The sequence below is a fragment of the Schistocerca americana genome, chromosome 5, assembly GCF_021461395.2.
Source record: "Schistocerca americana isolate TAMUIC-IGC-003095 chromosome 5, iqSchAmer2.1, whole genome shotgun sequence".
NCBI lineage: Eukaryota > Metazoa > Arthropoda > Insecta > Orthoptera > Acrididae > Schistocerca > Schistocerca americana.
The window spans coordinates 670089930-670110894 of NC_060123.1; the positions used below are offsets into that span (position 1 = coordinate 670089930).

General features: G+C 38.4%; 1 protein-coding gene across 1 annotated transcript in view; it reads right to left on the reverse strand.

Moving 5' to 3' along the window:
* The window catches only part of LOC124615717 (DNA replication licensing factor MCM4), a 43667-nt gene that overhangs the window by 10484 nt on the left and 12218 nt on the right, over nt 1-20965 (reverse strand). The window contains exons 4-9 of the mRNA XM_047143780.1: nt 19863-20060; nt 19506-19740; nt 17735-17977; nt 13095-13323; nt 4684-4878; nt 2058-2234 (exon numbers count right to left, since the gene is read on the reverse strand). Of these exons, the coding sequence (XP_046999736.1) occupies nt 2058-2234; nt 4684-4878; nt 13095-13323; nt 17735-17977; nt 19506-19740; nt 19863-20060 (1277 nt within the window). The remainder of the gene's footprint in view (nt 1-2057; nt 2235-4683; nt 4879-13094; nt 13324-17734; nt 17978-19505; nt 19741-19862; nt 20061-20965) is intronic.

Consider the following 20965-nt stretch of genomic DNA (forward strand, 5'->3'; position numbering starts at 1 on the left):
CATACTACTCAACTACTTACTTCATCAACTCTTGTTGCCATGACTAGAAGGGTATCATTTTGCGGTCTATCTCTCGAGTACAATGCCTCTGCAATACCTTTTAAATTCCCATAGAGAGATGGTTATTGAAGGTATCTTCATCTCGTATGACATACTTTTATAACCAGATGTTAAGGAAGGAAGAGGAGTGTTTAACACCCTATTGACAACAAAGTTAGTTAGAATATGCAGAAGTAACACATGCGGCTGTGAAAGTAAGGATTATTACACCCACAATATCATTTGGACAACTGTGCCCAACACCAATAAAATTTCCTTTCACAAAGCAACATCTTTAGCATTCTGAAATTTTAATTAAGCATGTGTGGCTCACCAATAATTGTTTCGCTATAAAAATGTTTGTACCCTCTCTGCAGTCTCAGAATTTGAACCATATCCCCAGTACTTTGACACAGAACATTACACCATCATGTCTAACGGTAGTCACTCATCCTGTCGAAATACTACAGCTACCAGAGGAATGGTGGCACTGAGTAGGCCCATTTGGGATACTATAACCAAACTCAGTAAAGACTGAGGTGTCATTTGCCCCAAGTCAGAAGATTTTTTTTGTTAGTTTGTTTCAGAAATACCCTGAAGGCAACAATCACTCAGTAACTGTAAAATCATTCAATAAAAAAAGTGTACACCATGCAATCAAAAGTATGCAGACACCTTGCTGAAAATGACTTACAAGTTTGTGGCACCCTCCATTGGTAATGCTGGAATTCAATATGGTGTTGGCCCACCCTTAGCCTGGATGACAAGCTTATACTCTCACAGGCATACGTTCAATCAGGTGCTGGAAGGTTTCTTGGGGAATGGCAGCCCATTCTTCACAGATTGCTGCACTGAGGAGAGGTATCGAAGTCGGTCGGTGAGGCCTGGCACAAAGTCAGAGTTCCAAAACATCCACAACGTGTTCTACATGATTCAGGTCAGGACTCCGTGCAGGCCAGTCCATTACAGGGATATTATTGTTGTGCAACCACTTTGCCACAGGCCGTGCATTATGAACACGTGCTCAGTTGTGTTGAAAGATACAATCACCATCCCCAATTACTCTTTTGACAGCAGGAAGCAAGAAGCTGCTTGAAACATCATTGTAGGCCTGTGCTGTGAAAGTGCCATGCAAAACAACAAGGGGTGCAAGCCCCATCCATGAAAAACACGACCACACCATAACACCACCGCCTCCAAATTTTACTGTTGGCACTACACATGCGGGCAGATGACATTCACCGGGCATTCGTCATACCCCCAAGCTGCCACTGGATTGCCACATTGTACCGTGATTCATCACTCAACACGTTTTTCCACTGTTCAGTCATCCAATGTTTACACTTCTTACACCAAATGAGGCATCATTTGGCATTTACCAGCCTGATACGTGGCTTATGAGCGGCCGCTTGACCACAAAATCCAAGTTTTCTCACCTACCACCTAAATGTCATAGTATTTGCAGTGGATTCTGTTGCAGTTCGGAATTCCTGTTTAATGGTCTGGATAGATGTCTGTCTATTACACATTACGACCCTCTTTAACTGTCGGCAGTCTGTCAGTCACCAGACTAGGCTGGCCTGTTCACTTATATGGTGTCCCTTCATGTTTTCACTTCACTATCACATTGGAAACAGTGGACGTGGGGATGCTTAGGAGTGTGGAAATTTCACTTACAGATGGATGACACATGCGACACCCAATCACCTGACCACATTCGATGCCCGTGAGTTCCACAGAGCACCCCATTCTGCTCTCTCACAATCTCCAATGACTACTGAGGTCACTGATATGGAGTACCTGGCAGCAGGTGGCAGCACAATGCACCTCATATGAAAAACATACTTTATTTGGGGGGAGGGGGTGGTCCAGATACTTTTGATCACATAGCGTATATCTGAAATCGGCTAAATTACATCCACTGAATCAACAACTAGAAATGCAGTTTCACAAAGAAACGAACTAAACATGTTTATAAACAAATCATGGGTAATCAATTAAAACAATAGTCTACTTACGTTTGTAGGACAAGTTGTTTTGTCTCAGTATCCTTGGTTACATATGCTGTAAGACCAACTGCTGAAGAACCTTTACCCGATGTGTACTGACTACGTGGAACCAGATTGAAAACATACTGCAACAACTGGGATTTACTTGTTCCAGGGTCTCCACAGAGAAGTATATTGATGTCCGCTCTGTGAATGTAAAGCAGGATAAAAATGTTCTGATTAACACACACAAAGAATCTACAAGTTTCAAGAAATAGTAAATGTAAACTTTCTGTTTGCTAAGATGCCCAACAATGCAAATTATTTCGTACGGTACAAGGAGAGAAAGAAAAATCAGCTCGAGAGAAAGCAAACATTAAGACTCACTAAAATTAATTGCATATATTCAGTAACAGCTTAATTCACTGTCCCTTCGAGTCAAATGTCTTCGAGGCTTGTGTATGATAGTTATGCTGGGTTTAGTAAACCCACTGGACATCCAGATGGATGATACGTACGTATCAGTATGCGTAGCATCTCACGCATCCAGCAGGTGCACCTTTGGCAGGAACAAGGCTGATATCACAGGCTGTCACATGAGCCTCCATAACAAGCCAAATACGAAACCACTCGATGGGGGTCTCTGCCTGTTTGCTGTTATGCATCTCGGCTGTACATGTGGATTCTACAATTGTTTACTGCGTGTTTAGTGCTACAGTAAAACAACTTGTGGATTCCCCACCTCCACCAACATGGAATTTTGGTTACATACTATGCCATTCCAAATTATTCACTGAATGTGAAAAATTGGAAGTTGGTGGTAAGGTCTTATGGGACTGAACTGCAGAATTCATTGGTCCCTAAGCCTACACACTACTTAATCTAACTTACACCATGGACAACACACACACACACACACACACACACACACACACACACACACACACACACACACACCCGATGGAGGACTCAAACCTCTGACGGGGGAAGCCGCACGGACTGCGACAAGGCGCCTTAGACTGCGCAGCACTGAATGTGAATTTCATGTCAACAGCTGCAGCTGGTATAGATTTATTACCCAAATGTGACACATCATAATTTGTATCGCATCTGGAATTAAACCCGGATTTACTGCTTATCACAAGTGGTCCCCTTACCCACTTTTGACTACTTGTGCAAGCTTCCTGGCCCAACCCAAACCTCCGTACATCACATTTCACGTTTCATATTCCTACCTAGGTCTTCCTTTAAGCTCACAACATTAATTGATTCCCCCTTAGAGAATGACATCACCACGAGGAATCGACACCATTCTCAAGTCATATGTAAGTGGGTAACATATGTTTGGAGTTATTTCATCTAATCTGAAACCATCCAATATTAATTTCGATTGTGGCTTGGATGAATATTTCACAAACTATTATTACTGTTTGGTTGAAGGATTAATCAATTTTATGTCATTGTTACAGAATTTATTTGCATTCAGTAGGTGTTGTTTCTATGTATCACAACATTGGGCTTTTATGATTTTTGCATTCTGTATTGCAAGTAACTACTGGTATATGAAAGAGCATGTTCTGTAGCATTTTGAACCACAATAAAGATATAAAACCAATGGGAGCTGCACCTAGCAGTCTGGAATTGAGCGAAAAGACCAAAGTTGAAATGCACACAGCTGAATTCTACAAGAGACGCAGCACTTACTATGGCACTTTTTGTCTACAACATGTAAGTTAGCAATGCATCAAATTCAAGCAGTGGGTGAACAGTTGTATGTAACAAATGAGGCAACAAAATAGTGCTAAAATTGAAACCAATTGGTAATGACTAGTTCAAGAAACGATTCACAGGACGTTTAGTTGTAAGAGGTTAAAGGTGCCTCACATTACTTTGAATTTGAAGATCCAGTATGGAATGGAGTAACTATATGGAAAAGAAACTGTTACTCCACACATAAAGAAGGCACTGAATGGCAGATGAGCACAACAAGAAAAAATGCTAAGAAGTTTCAGCTTTCTAACTAAGTACACAAGAAGTAGGGGTGGGAGTGCGGAGTTGGGGGAAACGAGGACACATGACGCACACACACACACACACACAACTGTCATCTCCAGGCACTAAGACCTCACTGCATCCAGGGTGAGCACCAGCTAGGCTGGGGTGGGTGGTGGGGATATGGAAGAGGTGTGGGGAGGGAAGAGTGAGAAGCAGGGATAACAGGGTAGAGGTGGAGGAATGAGATAGTGCTGCCCTGTAGAAGTGTGAAGGCACATAGTGGGGACAGGATAGGGGGTCTAGATGCAGCATTGGGAGGCTGTGATTGCGGTTGTGGCGCAGGGTTGGTGGTGCGGAGGTGATTGGAGAAGCCAAAAGAGGAGGGGAAATGACTATGTAGCTGGGTGGGATAGAGGGCATGTTTAATACTGGAATGGGAGTGGGGGAAGGATAGGCCAAAAGAGGAGGGGAAAGGACTAGAGTGAGGGAAGGATAGGCCAAAAGAGGAGGGGAAAGGACTATGTAGCTGTGTGGGGTAGAGGGCATGTTTAATACTGGAATGGGAGTGAGGGAAGGATAGCAAGTGAAGAACAGGGACTCCGACAGGCATTCCCATTACAAAGTTTCTACTGCACCCCGTGCAAGAGATTACAGCACTAACCTGAAATTTCCTCTTCCACTGTTGGAGAAATTCTTTTTTGTTCCCCCAAACAGTTGTAAGAGGATACCCTTCTTTATATCTTCATTTTCATAAATGGATGGCGCAATTGCATGTGCCAAGCGCTCATAAATATCATCCTTCTTTGACAGAGCTTCCAAGAGTTCAATTCTCTCTGGTGGGAAGCGGTGAGCTTTCCTGTGAAAACACAATGGAAACTTAACAGAGTGTACACATTTAATGGAATACCAGAATTCTTATTTCTGTCATTTGATTCCTTGATTTACTGGGTTATCAGTCTCTCTGAATTTTTCAAACTACACTTTTTTAAATGACAATGAGTGTATTTAAGGCATAATCCATATCAATTCAGGCATGCTAGGAAAAAATCTTATCTTCATAGTCTCTGATGTGGACTTTACCTGTCAAAGTTCTTTTACTATAGCGTTCAGATTTTTTTTTTTTTTTTTTTTTTTTGTAAGTTATGGTAATTTTTTTTCTTTTCAAAAATGCCAATCCATAAAATTTTGATTTTTTTTCTGTTGATTAGTACCATATAGTTCCACATTCCCTGAAAAGGAGAGCTTCCACTTTTGGGTTGAATAAGTTCTATAAACAATTGAAATTTTTGCCATACACAAAACCTCTTATTAACACATTATCACATAACAGGCTCATAAAAATGAAAACCTAGCCTTATAAACATAATTTTAGTTTTGAAACATGAGTAAGAGACTCATTTTTCAAACATTTTAAACAGTTCCAAAGACTTGAAGGTTTCAATTTACAGAACTTCTGTGCACTCTGTTTTGTACTGAAATTAGCGAGACAATGAACTAAAAATGTGTTCCACTGCTTTAGTATCTTCCTTTGATATAGAGTGATGCCTTCCTGTTGAAGCAATAGGAACTGGAGCACTTACAATCTTCAAAACATTGTGAACAGGAAGCGAGCACTGATAGCATTGTTGCTGTCCTTCAGCTGGAAACCTATATCCAGCAACTGGTCCAAGTGGTAGCATAAAGTTCACTACAATTTCATTTACCTCATAACTGGTGTCTATAATCTCTGCAATCCACCAGTCACAGTCATACAAACATGCCACAAACATCTCCCTTCTCAGGTTGTGGAACTGAATATCATCCTGCTGTTTCCAAGGTGACCAAACGAATGAAATTTCTTCTTTCTTGCTCTTTAAATTGCGTGCATTATGAGTTCGCCCATCTCTTTGAGTCCAAAAGTGTGTCTTCTGAATTCCTTTCACAGGAGTACTTTGTTTGGACCATTCTTTTTTCCGTTCACGGAATTCTTCAATTTCCTCTTTGGAAAAAAGAATGAGGGCTGTGGATGTGCAAGATTTCACGACTCTTGTAAAAGCCTCAGCATTCTGAATCACAGCTATATTTGGCCTGGAAAGATTATGTTTTGTAGCATGATGCTTCAGCAGGCCTCCTACACCATCACAAGGCCCTTCCCATGACCAGTAGCACTGTATACCCAGTCAGTTGGCAAAAGCGACTTACTCAATTCAAACAGCTGGTAACGATTTTTAAAATGACTAGGAGCATCAGCAGAAATAATGATTATCTTCTCTGCCCCTGTTTGCAGTTGAAGAATTTTGCTCGTTGCTATGCCCTGTGTCATCACATAACTGCAACACTTGTGGTCTTATCATAGAATGAAGGCTTTCACGACAGGTGTTATCAACACTTAACACTTCCGGGCTGTCCTCGGAGGATGCCTTCCACAGTCGAAGGCGAAACATCAGGGGAGAGTCATGTATGGACCACGGCATCTCAGGCCGGAAGTGTTAAGTGATGATATGTGGTCTTATTTTGAATATATGTCACTCCTGTAAAAACTGAAACCGAGTCATTACTCCAATGATACCCTTGTACTTCTTGTGGGAGAGTTACAGACCAGTTCTCAGCAAAATCACAGTGAAGCACTAAACATAGCCTTCCAGACCAAGTGTCTGTATAGACAGTCCTCCCTTTCCAGGGCAGTCACCACATTGTTGAAGCAAACAAGTCTCTTGCTTTATGTCAAAGACTACCAATGACTTCACACGCCCAACCAAGGTGCCGTGTCATATGTCACGCATTCCAGCAAATTCTTCAAGGTTACCACGCAAAGTTCAAAATTTGTGCAGTGTAAAAAGGAACAGACATCTCTAGGCAAATGTGGAACTACCCACTTAGGTCGTAGTGCATAAAATTTTAATCTTCCAATATCTGAAGTTGTACAGTTGCTCTTATACATTGCTGAAGTTTCTTTATTACTGTGAGTCATGTACCTCTTCACTTCACAACTTTTTGACCTTCAACTGTCACAGTTATAGTGTCTTTTTTGTTGGCACTCTGGCACAACAGTCTCATTTATCTTCCAGATAAAATGACTGCACTATTTGAATTTGAGCTGCTTCTACAGGATGGCCACAATAGGGATGTAATCTTCCAAAGACTCCTTTAACAGACCACACATTTCTTGATTTGTCTACCATGTACTTGGATACTGATGGGACACGGTTCAAAATTGATTTATTTGAAAATGTCTCTGGAATAATACATAAAACTTGAACCTTTTCACTGTGGGATGCACAATATTCAACAGCTAAATTGATATTTGTGAAAAAATCGTAACAAGGTGTGTGGAGTGCTTTGGTTTATTTTCTTCTGAAGACTGAATTTGTACTTTGAAGAGTATGGTCAGTTTTTCTGTAGTGTATTCATCCATACCTTTAGTAATTTATTTGCACTTTCTTGATGCATAGAGCTTATGACTCAACTTCACTGACCACAGTTTCTTAACAGGACTAACACATACCTCTGTAGTTGACTGATTCAGTGTATTTAATTCTTCCTCTATTGATGCAAAACTGCATCATCAGCACCATGGGGGGCTTTACCTTGTTCAGATACTATCGTTGTCATCATTCTGTCAAAACATTTTGAACACAAAATGTAGTTACTGGAAACATCTTCACTTTGAAACAGTCTTCAAATGAGAACACTTATTGCCAACCTTAACAAAGTCTGTTCTTAGTTTGCCTTATTATTGTTGTTGTTGTTGTGGTCATTAGTCCACAGACTGGTTTGATGCAGCTCTCCATGCTACCCTACCCTGTGCAAGCTTCTTCATCTCCCAGTACCTACTGCAACCTACATCCTTCTGAATCTGCTTAGTGTATTCATCTGGTTCCCCTCTCCGATTTTTACCCTCCACTACTAAATTGGTCATCCCGTGACGCCTCAGAACATGTCCTACCAACCGATCCCTTCCTCTAGTCAAGTTCTGCCACAAGCTCCTCTTCTCCCCAATCCTATTCAATACCTCCTCATTAGTTTTGTGATCTACCCATCTAATCTTCAGCATTCTTCTGTAGCACCACATTTCGAAAGCTTCTATTCTCTTCTTGTCTCAACTACTTATCGTCCACATTTCACTTCCATACATGGCTGCACTCCATACAAATACTTTCAGAAATGACTTCCTGACACTTAAATCTATACTCGATGTTAACAAATTTCTCTTCTTCAGAAATGCTTTCCTTCCCATTGCCAGTCTACATTTTATATCCTCTCTACTTCAACCATCATCAGTTATTTTGCTCCCCAAATAACGAAACTCATTTGCTACTTTTAAGTGTCTCATTTCCTAATCTAATATCCTCAGCTTCACCCGATTTAATTGGACTACATTCCATTATCCTAGTTTTGCTTTTGATGATGTTCATCTTATATCCTCCTTTCAAGTCTCTGTCCATTCCGTTCAGCTGCTCTTCCAGGTCCTTTGCTGTCTCAGACAGAATTACAATGTCATTGGCGAACCTCGAAGTTTTTATTTCTTCTCCATGGATTTTAATTCCTACTCTGAATTATTCTTTTGTTTCCTTTACTGCTTGCTCAATATACAGATTGAATAACATCGGGGATAGGCTACAACCCTGTCTCACTCCCTTCCCAGCCACTGCTTCCCTTCCATGCCCCTCGACTCTTATAACTGCTATCTGTTTTCTGTACAAATTGTAACGAGCCTTTCGCTCCCTGTATTGTACACCTGCCACCTTCAGAATTTGAAAGACAGTATTCCAGTCAACATTGTCAAACGCTTTCTCTAAGTCTACAAATGCTAGAAATGTAGGTTTGCCTTTCCTTAATCTTTCTTCTAAGATAAGTCGTAGGGTTAGTATTGCCTCACATGTTCCAATATTTCTACGGAATCCACACTGATCTTCCCTGAGGTCGGCTTCTACCAGTTTTTCCATTCGCCTGTGAAGAATTTGCGTTAGTATTTTGCAGCTGTGACTTATTAAACTAATAGTTTGGTAATTTTCACATCTGTCAAAACCTGCTTTCTTTGGGATTGAAATTATTTTATTCTTCTTGGAGTCTGAGGGTATTTCGCCTGTCTTATAGATCTTGCTCACCAGATGCTAGTGTTTTGTCAGGACTGGCTCTCCCAAGGCCGTCAGTAGTTTTCTCCAAACGTCTCTTTAATTTTCCTGTAGGCAGTATCTATCTTACCCCTAGTGAGATAAGCCTCTACATCCTTTCATTTGTCCTCTAGCCATCCCTGCTTAGCCATTTTACACTTCCTGTCAATCTCATTTTTGAGACGTTTGCATTCCTTTTTGCCTGCTTAATTTACTGCATTTTCATATTTTCTCGTTTCATCAATTAAATTCAATATTTCTTCTGTTACCTAAGGATTTCTACTAGCCCTCGTCTTTTTACCTTCTTGACCCTCCACTGCCTTCATCCCTCAAAGCTACCTATTCTTCTTCTACTGTATTTCTTTCCCCTATTCCCGTCAATTGTTCCCTTATGGTCTCTCTGATACTCTGTACAACCTCTGGTTTAGTCAGTTTATCCAGGTCCCATCTCCTTAAATTCGCACCTTTTTGCAATTTATTCAGATTTAATCTATAGTTCATAACCACTAGATTGTGTCACACTCCACATCTGTCCCTGGAAATGTCTTACAATTTAAAACCCGTTTCTTAAATCTCTGTCTCACCATTATATAGTCTTAATCTATCTGATACCTTCTAGTATCTCCAGGATTCTTCCATGTATACAACCTTCTTTTATGATACTTGAACCAAGTGTTAGCTATGATTAAGTTATGCTCTATGCAAAATTCTACCGGGCGGCTTCCTCTTTCATTTCTTAGCCCCAATCCGTATCCACCTACTACATTTCCTTCTCTCCCTTTTCCTACTATCGAATTCAAGTCACGCACGACTATTAAATTTTTGTCTCCCTTCAGTATCTGAATAATTTCTTTTATCTCATCATACACTTCATCAATTTCTTCATCATTTGCAGAGCTAGTTGGGATATAAACTTGTACTACTGTAGTAGGCGTGGGCTTCGTGTCTATCTTGGCCACAATAATGCGTTCACTATGCTGTTTGTAGTAGCTTACCCGCACTCCTATTTTTTTTATTCATTATTAAACCTACTCCTGCATTACCCCTATTTGATTTTGTATTTATAATTCTGTATTCACCAGACCAAAAGTCTTGCTCCTCCTACCACCGAACTTCACTGATTCCCTCTATATCCAACTTTAACCTACCCATTTCCCTTTTTAAATTTTCTAACCTACCTGCCCGATTAAGGGATCTGACATTCCACGCTCCGATCCGTAGAATGCCAGTTTTCTTTCTCCTGATAACGACGTCCTCTTGAGTAGTCGCCGCCCGAAGATCCGAATGGGGTACTATTTTACCTCCGGAATATTTTACCCAAGAGGACGCCATCATCATTTAATCATACAGTAAAGCTGCATGCCCTCGGGAAAAATTACGGCCGTGGTTTCCCCTTGCTTTCAGCTGTTCGCAGTACCAGCACAGCAAGGCTGTTTTGGTTAGTGTTCCAAGGTCTGATCAGTCAATTATCCAGACTGTTGCCGCTGCAACTACTGAAAAGGCTGCTGCCCCTTTTCAGGAACCACACATTTGTCTGGCTTCTCAACAGATACCACTCCGTTGTTCGTTGCACCTACGGTACGCTGAGGAACGCAAATCTCCCCACCAACAGCAAGGTCCATGGTTCCTTGGGGTGGGTGGGTGGGGGTTGTTTGTCTTACATGTCACTTTTATGTATATGCAAATAGTCATCACACTTCACTCTCCCGTGGCCCCAGTCAGAAGACATTTCAAACAGTCCTTTTCACAAAACACAATGCAACTGTGTCAACTGTCAAATCCCTCATGAAAATATAGAACTCACCGGATGGTCTCAGATTTCTTAGAAGCCTCTTCAGCAAACATATTAGCACTGAACAACTACAATACAGAGATCTGCACTGAACAACCATGACAAAGAAACTACAACAATGTGTAAGAAATATCTGCAACAATAAAAGTGAAAAGGAATAACTGCAACTAAGAAAGTGATTAAGAAATAACTACAACAAAGACAACAGAAATAAACATTGTAGCAAAGAAATTAGTAAGAAAAAACTTCAGTGAAGACACACATTACCCTTGATTTCTTTTTTTTAATAAAACCTGTCCAACTTAAAAGTGGAAGCTCTCCTTTACAGAGAATACAGTACTACATGGTACTAATCAACAGGAAATAAGTAACTGTTCCGGATTGGAATTCTGAAAGAAAAAAGATCTGTAAATAAAGTAAAAAAAATTCAAAAGGCGACAGCAAAAGAACTTTGACAGATATGTCCAAACAGAGGATACCATTGTAATCATAAAGCAATTTTCTTTCAAATACAAAAAACTAACAAAATATTATAACTGTTACGGAGATACAGAATTTTCAAATTTTTTCCAAAATTCAAATCTTCAAAATTGTGTTCGCAGTGCCATCTTTAGAGGCCTGTGTTTCACGGCATGGAATTTTTTTTGGAGACATCAAAAACATACATGTTTCTCACTCCTGAATTTTAACATACGCTAAATTCAATAACATTTGAGACTATGAAGGTAACCCCCCCCCCTGCCTGAAGTGATACGGATTATGCTTTAATGACCGCAATTGCTATTTTGGCTGTTGCGCAGTTTTCTTAGAGGATACAGCAAGAACATAACCAAATTATACAGACACCCAAAAATGTGTTTAAACACGCACTACATACCTACGCAAAGACAGTCAGTATATCACAATAAAAGTAAGTGTGATCTGCTTACCATGTCAGCTATTTATAGCATAAATATTCATGTTTCCATGTGCTACATTGAACAGAATTCAGGGGAGGTGGCTTGTTTGCAAATGATTTAAAAAACACATTAGACATACATCTATGTAGATACCCCGCAAACCACTTTAAGGTGCATGGGAGAGAGTACCCTGTACCACTACAAAACTGTCTACCTTAACTGTTGTTCTATGCAGGGCACTGGCGCAAAATTTTCAGTATGTGACATTGCTCCACTTTTAAGAAAACCGGAGTGTACACTGTTATCACTTTCCCCTCGCTGTTTCTTATGACTAAACAAGATGATTCTGCTACTCTTTTAACAAGTCTTCAGTTCCTTCAGCCAAGCAATAGTTGGAAGCATTTTTAATTTGCTGTCAAAATAAACTTCCCCATTTAAACAATTGTACTACGAAAAAATTGTGTGGAGGAAATGTTAAACAGTAGGCATGACACTAAGATTTTACACACTGTAATTCAACTTCACTGTAACTGAACTCCAGTTGTTTGTCAGAGGACCCAGAAATTTACACAAAGGGAAGTTTGAACACTGGGTAACAACATTCAACAGCTTATGTGCTTGTTCACCACATAAGAATTCGACTTGTGAATTTTTTTTTCTCATAAAACCGAAGGTTTTCCATTAACTTATTATGCATCTGCTATCATCTCGCAGCGAACACCATCTGACGTGTCAGAGATTCAGATACATATAATGCTGATCTTTTTGAACCAAAATTAACCACTAAACTTACAAGAAATTAAATTACAGAATATTGCTACTTGAAGCTGTCATGAATATCCCTATTTCTTTGAAGAGTTGGATGAGCATTGCGTAATTTTCTTCTAGCATGCTTCTGGGCAATAAGTTTCTATATATATTAAGGCAAGCAAGTCTCTCACACTACTACTGAACACGTTATTGTATGTTGTGGAGTACTTTGTTTTCATGGTGATTTCTTTCTTAACAAAAAGAGCTGCAGCTTCCGTATCAGAGGAGCCCTTTCTTGTGGCATCATGCCCTCCTCTGCCACCCCACCCTCAAACACTTGTCATTTGAAGCTGAGTGGCTTTTATCATTTAAATGTGGACTACAATTATAGTATTTTTATCTCATAATAACTGCAATAAGAACACCACCATAGTGGTCTAACAACTGTCAGCGGCAACCTGTTCAACTCAAAAATATTAATTCATAGAGAATACAAATGGGAAATATAGAAGTTATCAACAATGAATAAGTTACCTACCCATCTTCCTGCTCATGTAGGCGGCGATTATCTGTTTTCCGGTAATGCACAACATCAATGTGAGTCTTGTATACAGAACGCACACTACTGACTCTTGGGTTGACTTGCAGAGGTGTTGCACGGTATATTCCAGTCACTGTCACACGGTCACCAGCATGCACAGCATCTACCAAGTCATTATGAGCAAACAGCAACACTGTGTGTGGAGTTTGTCCAGCAGGCATGTCATCTGAAATAATTTATTGTATTTTAAGTATCTTATTCAAGTCACCATACTTACTGCAAAACTTCACACTTTAGAAATGTTAAGGAAAAATTATAAGTAATCAGAAACAATGTAAAACAAGGGTCCATTTATAACAATAAATGTATTTTCACCCCACCCCCCACACATACATACAACACGCATGAATTCAACACGCGTGAATTCCCATTGTTGACAAACAATTACACCACTGCCAAGAAACAAGAGTTAAGAATACTGGCCAAGCTCTTGATCCAGTAGAGATGGATAAAGGAATAACAAAATAAAAATTATTATTTCTGCAATTAGTCATAAACACCTTTTAAAATTGTGTAATTCCTGCCCTCCAACACAGCTTTTCTTCACAGATTACTGGCTTTCTGCATTTATTTAGCAACTTTTAAGAAAACCAATTAGGAATGTACCAGATAGTGCAGACATTGTGGGTCTAGGGGGTGGGGCGCTCACTGGCAGTTGTGGCAGGATATTTTGATGTGTCGCTCAATCAGAAGTATTCCTCCCTCAACTTTTGAACAATTTTTTGTTTGATTGTGTCACTAACCCCAGTATCACACCACACACATTTTGCTGCACCAGAAATTGCTGGGGGGGGGGGGGTAATTCCCAGATCTCCCAGTTACGAATACACTTTTTCCTAAATGAAAGTGCACTTTTTCCTGGGTGAAAGGTTTTCTATGGGAGCAGCAAAACTTATCAATCCTTTGAATGGTGAAGGTTTTGTACACCAGCATAGAACTTCCCAGCACTTAGGAAATGAAACGCAGCAAGAAAACATTGAGTTTTGGAAAGATCTTTAATGCACGGCAAAACTTAATTTATTGCTTTTTTTCTGATGGTGTGGTTAGGCAGGATCCTAAGAACACTGCTTGAATTGCAGCAGCTGAATATTTCTGACAAGCAAGATTATAAATTGCATTACTGTGCACCAAAAATTTCACGGGTTACCTGGCTGAATATATGTTCCATCGAGCACTTTGATGTTTTTATAGAAAGGCTAATTAAGGGTGAAATTGCTTAAGAACTCAGTTTGCACTGTTTTTTGAAGGATAATTATACTTTTTGCCATTTTTATTTCATAATTTGTAATCTATGAAAGAACTAAAATAAGTATGAAAAGCTAACTGGAGTCGTGGTCCTTTCTAGTATGTGTTATCCTTTAAGATGCATCAAACACAATGTGCCTGCGAATTTTTAAGTAATGCCATAAATGGCTGGTCTTCTGTACTTGAAATTTTTCTAAGTGGTTGGTCCTTGAGAAGTGTTTTGAATGAGAATTAAACACTTCTCGATTTAAGAAATACATCGCACATTCTCACATGTAACACAATTGATTTTCCATAAACGGAAATTTACTTTAAAAGTAACACTTCTCAAACCACCATTCACAATACTTTCACATGATCTGTTAGAAATGTTACCAGTTGTAACATTGTGCTCATCGAAAGCAGTTTGTTGTTACGAAGTATTGCATATTCTGACATTCTGCTGCTGGCAGACACTTGTGTGTTTTTGATTTTGTGAATGGTGCAGTTTCTTTGCAACTGAATTTTTCTTTTGGTGTTATTCTCTCTATGTTTTATTGCAACATTATCATTCTGGATTAGTTGGCTGATGTAAAATTCTTTGTTAGAATATCATTTCTTACCAGACAGAATAATAAACATTTAACTGAAAACTAAAACAATGAAAAGTTCCCATAATTTTAAAAAAATTCCTTGTTTTTCCTTCATTTCTCTGAATGAGAAACTTCCCAGGTTTTTCCCAGGGTGAATACACCCTGTTATTTCAATATATTACAAACCTATTTCCTCAACACATGCTTAGAATGCACTAGAAGAGCACTGGATGTTAATTTGTTTATGATCAATGCAATAAATGCTTGTTAATAAGTCACACACATACATATTATTCATTAAAGAGAGCTTGACTTCAATTTGTCATCAATCACAACTAAACAGACACATGCGTGGTAGCAAGCCAGGAAGGGTCATCATGTGACTAGCAAAGAGAACAACAGTGCAAGATAAATCAGTTCATACTTGATTACAGGTTGCGATAAGTGAAGTCATATACCATCCATGGTGTTTGACATAATCAAAATTCTGCAAGAGGCAGAAACAGACAAGTATATGAACTGTTTACGAAGTAAGTGGAAAGAAATATTAGTGAGAATGGTTTTCTCTTTTGCATACTTTTGAGCGGTTTATATACTTACACTTATAAATTAAAAAAACATGGAAAAATTGTAACTTTTGCCATGTGGGTCGTGAAAGTCGTAATTACTGAGGGAAATTTTTAATTATTACGACTGATTCGTAATACGTGGCACCTTTGCATTAGTTATTAGTGACTATTTTGAGTTTGGCTAGTGTTGAAAACACACAAAAAATCTTGTTTCACATGTATTTCAAGAAATAATGAAACAGGTAAAACATTGCAACAAAATTATTAAGAAAATCTTAAATGTTTTATGTAAATATTACTCCACTAACAACACTCAAACTGGAACATAAAACCTGCATTGTTTTATCAATTAGATTATGTTCAACTGTAACTTACATTAATGCAGGCAAATACAGAGTCACAGTATCTTAAGTCTATAATCACAAACAGAAAGTTATTCTTTGAGACCACATTGTAATAGAACTGGTAGTACAATTTTAATTCTGATACCACCCCCCCCCCCCCCCCACACACACACAGTAAAATTTCTGAATTATCTGAATGGAACCACAAACAGACCCAAAATATACTGAATTAATTCATACTTGGTATTTGATATAAGAATAAAATTAACAAAGATAATTAATTCATGTTTGGTATCTAATATTGGAATAAAAATTTTCAAAGATAACTGTAAAATTAACAAACATTGAATGGCTTGTAAAAACAGCAGCTATGAAACTGTTGCAATAACATCATGTTCCACTTATTCCTGTCAAAGGTTTTGTTGCTACTTTTGCAATTTTATTGTTCACAGCATTATGAAGGACAATAATTAGTGCCAAGTCATGAATAAATACAAATATTTGTGCACGAGATAGACATAAATCCCAAAATTGCGACTGGGAAAATTAAACCTCTGATTGACAGAGGCAGAACATAACGTGCATTGAATGCCCTGCCATACTGCTCCTCTAATATAACATGTCCAAAACACGGTCATTATTGAGTTGTCTCTCTCAAAGTCAATAACTGCCTGTTATATGGCTGTGGAAGCACTTTAATTTTGGAAACTGGAAGTGAGGTATTGGCAGAACTGAAGCAATGAGGGTGGGTCGTGAGACATGCACGAATAAGTCAAGTTAGCAAGAGCACTGCCTCTAAAAGGAAAAGGCTTCAGGTTCAACTGCTGGTCCAGCACACAGACTGAATCCACAACAATTACAGAGTGAATGATTGATTCTGGAAACAGTTCCAAGCACTGTTTAAAATACTTGAGAGATGTAATGCAGTAATGAACCAAATTAGTTCAACTATTGCTACAGTAACAAAAAAGCAAAGTAAAACCTACAGACATAATTAATTGATATATAAATCCAATCATTCTACAAATATTTCGAGACTGAAGATGGAAACATGCGGCAAAAATCGCAAATAATGCAATGTAAGAAACAAAATAACATAGCTCAGCTAATTCTGTTGAAGGTTCCTTTTATTAATTTTTTTTGACTTTACTGAGACAGACCAACAAACCTATGAATTAGATTTTCTGATCATCACTGTGTATTTCACATTTACTGTCAGGCTTCAATACCAAAACAGAAGTGACTCCGCACTACACTGTAACTAACATTAGTCTTCAGAAAACTGAGCAAAGAACCTCAAACTATAGATTCCAAGCACAAAAGTTTCACCTGAACCTTTTCCTCCTCTTTGTTATACAGGCAGTATGATGTGGACAGTAAAATAGGTTGCACTGAACCAACAGCAATACTACTTAGTTCTATGTGAATACATTCTTCAGAATAGTTTAGCATACAATACTGGAAATGGAAACTTTAAATTACCCAGTTAATATCTGTATTATCAAAACCCCAGGAACATGTGTTTTTGCTATATTCATTCAAAGTGCTCTTTCACTCTCACAGTTATACAAGAACAAGTCATAACTATCTTCCAGTAAAAATGGAAATGTCGTGTGGCTAGGGCCTCCCAATGCACATTAAACTATTACTTAAGATGAAAAGTTTTTCTCACAAAAGGCTCAACATCTCATCTTTAATTAACACACAACAAAAAATATAAATGAAGTTTATGCAATGAAAAATAGCCTACTGCAATGAAGATATGAAATAAGAAGGAATGGCAACAGGGAGAATGACGAAACATAGTTACATTGACATAAAAATCTAAACAACTAGCATATACATACCAGGTGATTCCTGAAGTTTCACTATTTGTTTATCTGTGAACTGTGACCGATTATGTACCAATGAGAAACAGTGGTTTGTATTACAATTCGTACACAGGGTAGGCTCTGCAATTCGCCCACGATCAATTTCCACAGTTGTACTGAATGAGCACACAAGGCATTTAAAAAACGCTTCTCGCATATCTGGTATGATATTTGATGTTCTTGTTATCATTCCACTGACAGTAATCAACTGGTCAATATCTGCAAAACACATGTATTTCTTTTTATCTACAAACAAGTCAACTAAAATTTGATTTTCAATAATACCAACAGGCTAACAGGATAGATGAAATAAAGGGCTGAACCTGAGAAATTTAGAAAGAACTTCATTCAAGACTGCATCCAATCAAGGCATAAAAGATGTTACAGTTACATGTAACACTCATTGCCTCATATTTTTACATAAGAAATTAATCATGGATATTAATGGATTCTTCCACCACAAAACAAATAACCAGTGCAAAATTGTGGATGTTCTACAGTATTAACTAATTTCATTAACCTTTTTTTTGGCTTACAAGACGATCACCAGAATTTTCATTGATAATTAAGTAATTTTGCATACACATTTAACAACAATAACAGAGTATACGAATCACATCTGAGTCACCTCATTATTAGTAATATTTTAAATTACATAAAAAGTAAAGTAAATAACTTGAAAACATATTAGTGGATTTCATAGCACTACTTTTTAACCACACAAAATAAAATAAAATAAAAGCCTATATAGCGACAGTAGAGATTACTCATAAAATAATAACAAATCAACAAAAATAACCAGTGTTTGAAAATATAATATAGATTGATTAAAAAAAATCTAGTCACACTGGTGACAGGAAAAGACGCATATAAAAGCTGTAAAAATTGGCAAGCTTTCGGATTGGCGGCTTCTTCTGGTAGAAGGGTTGCAGGTGAAGGAAAAGGGACAAAGAAAAAGGATTAGCAACGTTTAGGATCACTGAGGATGTAATGTCTTACACTAAGATCTCTCATGCCTATGGCTGCAAAGTTCAATATCCTCTTGATATCAAATCTACCACCTCTTTCCTAATCATTCTAGCCAACCACATCCTAAACCACCATTATTCCACTTTTGAAGGTCAAATCTTTAAACACACCCATGGTAATGTCAAGTACTCGCACAGTACCCTCCTACGTCAATCTTTTTTGTGGGCCATTCAGAGGAAACCTTGCTAGCCTCTCAAACCCTAAACCTCTTTTTCAGGTTCAATGATGATATCTCTGACTTCTGAACTCATGACCAAGACACCCTCCAACATCTTATCTCGTATCAACTTCACCCATTTCTCCTCAACACAATGTGCTACCTTTCAGGATGCTCACCTCTACCTCTCTGACGGCTCTATCCACATTAAATCCATTAACCACCAACAGCACCTGCATTTTGACAGCCACTTCTACACCAGAAAATTCCTCCCGTACGGCCTCGCCTACTTAGGATGGCATATCTGTAGTGACAAGAACTCCTTTGCTGCTGGACTGGAACAACTGAACAAATACTTTGCCAGGACTAGAGAATTATGGCAAACCAACCTTTACTCTTGAAATACTTAATGCGTACTTTGTAAGATAAAATTTGACAACAAACAGAATAGCAAGTCAGTCATGAAGCCATCTAATACGAGTATTTTTTTTTTAGGCAGCTTTCCTACAACATTAAAATAATATCACTTAAAATTATTAACGACGACTTCATCCAACATACCTTCTGGGTTTAGACCCCTCATGTTTCTTGTTTTATGAGCATTGAATGGTCGTACTTGAATCTGGTGTTCCAAAACAGCAGCTGGGTGACGCTCAAAGAACATCTCATTCACTGCCATGTCAAATGTAGGAATAACTTCTTGCGGATAACACACCAACTGCCTGTACAGTTCTTTATCGAAAGATTCTAAATGTGCACAATTCACATTCAAGAATGGTTCTTCCAACGTATGAATCTAGGAAAAACAATCTAAGTACTATTACAGTGAAATAATGAAACAATACTATGTATTGAACTACATATTTCAAACAGTGGCAATTAAAGTTATCAACATGAATGAAAATATGTGACCTCTACCTCTTCCAACTTCTGAATGTAAAGTGGTTGGTTAACATCCATTCCCTCAGTCCGTTCATCATCATCTGCTTCTGGATCAACATAATTTTCCACAAAACGCTTGAATTTTTCCTTGCATCTGTTTACGACGACATCTGTTCCCCAGATGACCAACTGCGGCTCTGCTTCAGGACCAGGTTGTTCTTGAATTGTGTCCAGCTGTGAAAATCACCAATTAATTTTTAAAATTGCATTCTTGGTTTCCTTCCCATCACCTGTGTGTGCCCATGCATTCTCCACTACTTCATTTATCAGTCTATATCTCTCATGCATATCCCTTTCCTCAAATATACACTGATGGAAATTTAGAGTGAATTGGCTTTTGCTGAGAAAGTAATTACCAACTTGTGATTTCTTCTTCCACATACGTGATTGTTTCTTTCATACATCCGATGATTTCCTGCACTATAGTAAAGTGAGGTGATTCTACACAAAGGCAGAACTATTAAAACTACGTGCACGGTTGAAATGCATGCTTTTCAGATATTTGCTACCAATAATCCAAATCAATTCAGAACATAACCGAAATATTCACAAAAAAAAGAGTACAAAAAAGAAATGATTGAGCCTAATTTCTGTTTATTCTAAATTTTGACTGGATGATAGAGAATCATGAAACTACTCTATTACAACCTAATCACAATATAACATTTATAACCTAATCACAATATAACATAGATAGCTAAAAAAATCTACTCATCAAGCAGCAGTAGGACAACACACACGCAAAAAAAGGTTTTACTTATGCAAGCTTTCGGAGGGGCTTCCGGAGCCAATGGCTCTTTCTTCCAGCAGAAGGGTTGAAGGGGAAGGAAGAGGTGTGAAGCGAAAGAAACTGGGTTCCTCTCCAGTTCCTTTCCCTTCCCCTTCAACCCTTCTGCTGGAAGAAGGAGCAACTGACTACGAAAGCTTGCATAAGTAAAGTCCTTTTTATGTGTCTGTTTCCTGCCACCACTTGGTGAGTACATTTTATATCTTTCCAATTATGTTATATTGTCAAAAATTGATTATTTTTGTTGTTACAACCTAATAACAAGAATACGTGCAATAATGATATGTCAGCA